The sequence below is a fragment of the Mustela nigripes genome, chromosome 12 (assembly GCF_022355385.1).
Source record: "Mustela nigripes isolate SB6536 chromosome 12, MUSNIG.SB6536, whole genome shotgun sequence".
Taxonomy (NCBI): Eukaryota; Metazoa; Chordata; class Mammalia; order Carnivora; family Mustelidae; genus Mustela; species Mustela nigripes.
This window is the reverse complement of record NC_081568.1, coordinates 77,615,545-77,621,671: the sequence shown is the minus strand read 5'-3', so window position 1 is coordinate 77,621,671 and position 6,127 is coordinate 77,615,545. Positions and strand designations below refer to the sequence as shown.

Here is a 6,127-nt window from a genome sequence, read left to right as displayed (position 1 = left end):
ACGCTCTCGCGGTCCAAGGCGCTGTCCAGCACCAGCGAATAGTAGTTTTTGAAGGTGGACACCAGCTTGAATGGGATAGGAGGCATCACAGAGCAGGTCACCTGCCCATAGACACCAGAGTCACGGTCGGACACGGAGACAAAGGCGATGACGGTGCCTAGTGGAGAGTCCTCTCTGACCGGCAAAGACAGAGGTGTGATTGCCAGTTGTGGAGCATTGTCATTTACATCCAGCACTTTCACTAAAACTTTGCAGTGATTCGACATTGGAGGATTTCCTTTATCAACTGCTTTTACCTGAATTTCATAGGATTTCGTTTCTTCATAATCCAGTCTACCAATTAGTCTAATTTCTCCTGAGCTGGAATCAATTTTGAAGTTTTTTTGAATGTTTAGAGGAACATCACTGCCAAAGGAAAAAACAATTTCGCCATTTACACCTTCATCGGCATCAGAGGCATTTAATGTAGTCACTAATGTTCCATTTGCTGTACTCTCTAATAAATGGACTCTGTACCCAGCCTGGGCAAACAATGGGGCATTATCATTAACATCCAGCACTGTGATCAGCAGCTGAACTGTACCTTCAAGCTCTGGCTTGCCCCCATCAGTGGCTGTCAATAATAAATGAAGTTCTGGTGTTTCTTCTCTATCCAAAGACTTCCTCAATTCAAGTGAAAGTGACTTACTGAGTTCATCACTTGCCTGTACATCCAAAGAGAAATAATCACTGGGGCTGAGGGTGTATGTTAGAAGAGCGTTGGTACCAATGTCTTCATCAGCAGCGCCCTCTATCGGGAAACGTGAATCCACCAGTCTAGATTCAGGAATAAAAAACCTTTGTTCTCTTGCTCTGAAAACCGGTGGGTTATCATTAATGTCCTTCACCTCCACCTCCACATGGAAAACCTGCAGCGGCTTATCCACGATCACCTCCAGGTGGATGCTGCACTCCAGATTCTGCCCGCACAGCTCTTCCCGGTCGATCCGAGAATTCACAAACAAAATGCCATTCTGCAGATTTACCTCCAGAAAGTCCCCGTGGCCTTTGGACGCCACCCGGAACAGGCGTGGCACCAGCTCTGCCAGCTCCAGCCCCAAATCCTGGGCGATGCGGCCCACGAAGGTGCCGTGTTTGGCCTCCTCCGGGACCGAATAGTGGACCTGACCACTCCCAGTCTTCCAGGCTGCGAGGAGCAGAACGCAGAGCAGCAAATGCAGGGTTCCCTTGCCTTCTTGCCTGGGAAACAGCATCGCAAAACCACTACAAATTTGGTACCTCTCACTCACTTCAAAGTCATACTCTCTTTACTTTATATCTCGAATAATATATTTCCCGGCCGTTTTTGTCTTCTCTCAGACTGTGACAAAATGGAGCTTTCCTCTTTAGTTTTTGATGACAAGACTTTGTGGTATACAGCGACATCATGTGGCTAATGGTGTGGATTTTAGATTCATTCATTGATTTCCAAATGTCTATATATTCATTTGCAATTTACTCAATGCAATCATTTTCAATTATGTCTTTTAAAGAGTGATACAGTTCAAATCTCATTTATTCTTAAAATGAAGCAAATTCAGAATTTGGAACTTTAAAAAATACCAATAAATTTAGACAATACTGTTAATATTTTAATGTGCAAGGTACTTTAATGTGGTATAAATTTCCTTTTGTGCATTTTATTACTATGAAGAATACATAGAATAAAAGCTAACCACAATTTACTGGCATCCAAATATTTCAAACATAAAACTGTTAAATCAAATATACTTTGTTTTCTACAGTTAAACACTTATTTTACCTTTTATATATTTAACCAAATACTATATAGTTAGCAAGCTTTAATGTTGAAAACTACAATCTTTAAATATAATTTCAGCCATATTATAATTTTTCATCCTCTTTATTTTTATAAAAATTGTTCAGTTTGAAGATATCCTCAATATTAGAAAAATGTCATTTACAATGATCAGGTGACAATTAATTGAAACAAAACAATAGTAAATCATGGATTACATGGTTGTGATTATGAAAATAAAAGGCTACATAATACTATCCTCAAAGGAAAAATAAATAGGAATATAATGCCTGCAAAATTTGTTATCAGAGCTGTTAAAATAACAGTTAAAGTTAAGCTAGTATAAACTCAAATTAGACTGTGATAACCTTAAGATATTAAATACAATGTCCATGGTAACTACAGAGCAAATAGCTATAGAATCTGAATAGATCTAGAATGCCTGGGTGGCCTAGTCAGATAAGCTAAGACCATGATTTCATGGGTGGTAGGGTGGAGCCTACATCAGGCTCCTACATTCAGCTGGGAGTCTGCTTGAAGGTTCTCTTCCTCTCTCCCTTCCCCCCCCCCCACTCATGCATACACACTCTTTCTAAAGTAAATAGGTCTTGTTTTTAAAATCTGAGTCAACCTATAACTAGTAAGGTCAATGAATCAGTAATTTTTTTAAATCTCCTGACAAAGAAAAGTTCTTGGCCCCATGTCTTTACTGGTGAAATTGACCAAACATTTAAAGAAGAAATAATAATGATCCTTCTCAAACTTCTCCACATAAATGAAGAGGAAGGCACACTGTCATTCTATGAGGCCAGCATTACCCTGATACCAAAGTCAGAGAAAGACACTACAAGAAAATAATACTCAGATCAATATCCCTTATGAACAGTGATGCTAAGATCCTCAAAAAATATATATCAGAAAAGGGAGTTCAGCCACATGTTAAAAGAATTAGGCACCATGAGCAAGTAGGATTTATTCCTGCAATGTAAGGATGGCTCAATCTACATAAATCAATCAATGTACTACACCACACTAATAGAATGGAAGAAAAAAAAAACACATGATCATCTCAATAGATGCAGAAAAGGCATTTGACAAAATTAAGCACTGCTTTTTTAAAAAAGATTTTATTTATTTATTTGACAGAGAGAGATCACAAGTAGGCAGAGAGGCAGGCAGAAAGATGGGGGAAGCAGGCTCCCCACTGAGCAGAGAACCCAACGTAGGGCTCCATAACAGGAACCGAGACCAGGACCCAAGCTGAAGGCAGAGGCTTAACCTACTGTGCCACCCAGGCACCCCAAAATTCATCACTCCTTCAAGATAAAAACACTCAAAATCCTAGGAATAAAAAGAAACTACCTCAATATAATAAAATGCCATTTCTGAAGAATGCACAGCAAACAAATACTCAGTGGTGAGAGATGAAAGTTGTTCATCTAAGATTAGGAACAAGCAGGGAGGTCTGTTTTCACCTTTTCTATTCAACATAGTATTAGAAATTCTAGCCAGAACAATTGGGCCAAAAAAAAAAAAGCATCCAAAATGGAAAGGAAGAAGCAGAATTACCTCTGCTCAGAAAGGATATGATCTCAAATGTAGAAAACCCTAAAGATTACACAGAAAACTTAAAATTATTAAATGAATTCAACAAAGTAGCAGGATACAAAGTCAACACACAAAAATCAGTTGCATTGCTATATATTAAAAATGAAAAATCTGAACAGGAAGTTAAGAAAACTGTTTCACTTACAATACCATGAAAATACTTGGGAATTAACTAACTTAATTAACTTCACTAATACTTAGGAATTAACTTAACTTGTATGATGAAAACAACAAAAACATTTCTGAAATAAATTAAAGAATACATAAATAAATGGAAAGAGATCTCATGTTCATGTATTGAAAGACATATTATTGTTAAGTGGCACCTGGGTGACTCAGTTGGTTAAGTGTCTGTGTTTGGCTCAGGTCACAATTCCAAAGTCCTGGGATCGAGGCCTGTACCAGGCTCTCTGTTCAGTGGGGAGACTGTTTCTTCCTCTGTGCCTCTCCTGTTCATGTGTGCTCACTCTTGCCCTTTCTCTCTCTCTCTCTCTCATAAATAAATAAAATCTTTTCAAAAAAGTAACGGGGTGATGAGTATTAAGGAGGGCATGGGTTGTAATGAGCATTGGGTATTATATGCAACTAATGAATAATTGAACACTACATAAAAAACTAATGATGTACTATTAAAAAATAAAAATAATAAAAATAAAATAAGCTCCATTTAAAACAAAAAAAGATTCTCTGTCTCCCTCTCCCTCTGTCCTCCCCCCTCCCATCTCTCTGTATCTCTCTCTCTAGAAAAAAAAGAAAGACTTATTATTGCTAAGATGTCAGTACAACCCAAAGTGATCTACAGGTTTATCTCATTCTAAAATTCATATGGAATCTCAAACAGACAACAGTCCTGAACAAGAAGAACAAAACAGGAGGACTCACACATCCCAATTTCAAAACTTACTACAAGGCTCCAGTAATCAAAACAGGGTGTACTGGCATGAAGACAAACATCTAGACCAATGGAATAGAATAGAAATTCCAGAAATAAATCTTCACATATAATGTCAAATGCTTTCAACAAGGATGCCAAGACCATTCAATGGGAGAAAAGAGAGTCTTTCAACAAATGGTGCTGGAAAAACAGGATGTAAAAGATGAAGTTATATCCTTACCTAACACCACATACAAAAATGAGTGCTAAATGGATCCATGATATAAATATAAGACCTAAAATTATAAAATTCTTAGAAGAAAGCATAGGGGGAAAACTGCATAGGGTTTGGGAGTGATTCTTGGATATGATACTAAAGGCATAAACAACAAAAGAAAAGATAGACAAATTAGACTTCATAAAAATTGAAAGAAAATATTTTCCATTAAAAGATACTACAAAGGGGAGCCTGGGTGAATCAGTGGTTTAAGGCCTCTTCTTCGGCTCAGGTCATGATCCCAGGGTCCTGGGATCAAGCCCCGCATGGGGCTCTCTGCTTAGCAGGGAGCCTGCTTCCCCCTCTCTCTCCCTGCCTACTTGTGATCTCTGTCTGTCAAATAAATAAATAAAGTCTTTAAAAAAAAAAGATACTACAGAGACTTCCAGTTTCTAGTTCTAAATGTAAGGAGCTTGGATATCACTACTCCATCTCAACAAAAGTGAAAATGGTGAACAGACTGAAAAATCAATAATTCTCTGGATGTGTAAAAGATGGGAAGATGGGGGCGCCTGGGTGGCTCAGTGGGTTAAGCCGCTGCCTTCGGCTCAGGTCATGATCTCAGGGTCCTGGGATCGAGTCCCGCATCAGGCTCCCTGCTCAGCAGGGAGCCTGCTTCCTCTTCTCTCTCTCTCTGCCTGCCTCTCTGCCTACTTGTGATCTCTCTCTGTCAAATTAAAAAAAAAAAAAAGATGGGAAGATGGGAGGACACAGGACAAACCAATGACTTCAATGTTAGAGAATCACAGGGAGATACAAGAAGTCACAGCTTACTGGTACAGAGACTCAAGAGTAGAAAACACCATGGTAATAAGTACTGGATTAGGAAAGTTCTGGGTAAGTTCTAGAGTGCTTAAGATGATTACACTGAAGTATAATTGATGAGACACTGGGGGCTCAGTGCAGAGAAGCCTGAGAGTTGATAACTCCAGGGGGAAGCAGTCATGGAGGACTTCCACAATATTATGAGATTTACCTGCAGCAACATGGCCAGATTACCACAGTAACTAACAGAAAAAAATGGCAAAATTAACAACACAAGAAACAAGTGTTGGCTAGGATGCAGAGAAAGGGGAATTCTCTTGCACTGTTGGTGGAAATGAAAACTTGTGCAGCCACTCTGGAAAACAGCATGGAATGTCCTCAAAAAGTTAAAAATACAACTACCCTACTATCCAGCATTTGCACTACTAGATATTACTCAAAGGATAAACAAAGTACAGATTCAAAGAGATACAGGTACACTGAAGTTTATAGCAGCATTATCAACAATAGCTAAACTATGGAAAGAGCCCGAATGTCCATCAACTATGAATGGATAAAGAAGATGTGGGATGGATGGATGGATGGATAGATAGATATTACTCAGACATCAAAGGGAATTAAACCTTGCCATTTTCAATGATGTGCATGGAGCTAGAGTACATTATGTTCAGCAAAATAAGTCAGGCAGATGTGGCAGCTGGGTGGCTCAGTCGGTTCAGCATCTGCCTTCAGCTCAGATCATGATCCCAGGGTCCTGGGATTGAGCCCCACATTGAGCTCCCTACTCATCAGGGAACTTGCTTCT

General features: G+C 39.1%; 1 protein-coding gene across 1 annotated transcript in view; it reads right to left on the bottom strand.

Moving 5' to 3' along the window:
- The window catches only part of LOC132027549 (protocadherin alpha-1-like), a 13,678-nt gene extending 12,303 nt beyond the window's left edge, over positions 1-1,375 (bottom strand). The window contains exon 1 of the mRNA XM_059416351.1: positions 3-1,375. Within this exon, the coding sequence (XP_059272334.1) occupies positions 3-1,253 (1,251 nt within the window). The 5' untranslated portion in view covers positions 1,254-1,375. The remainder of the gene's footprint in view (positions 1-2) is intronic.
- Between the last annotated feature and the right edge of the window lie 4,752 nt (positions 1,376-6,127).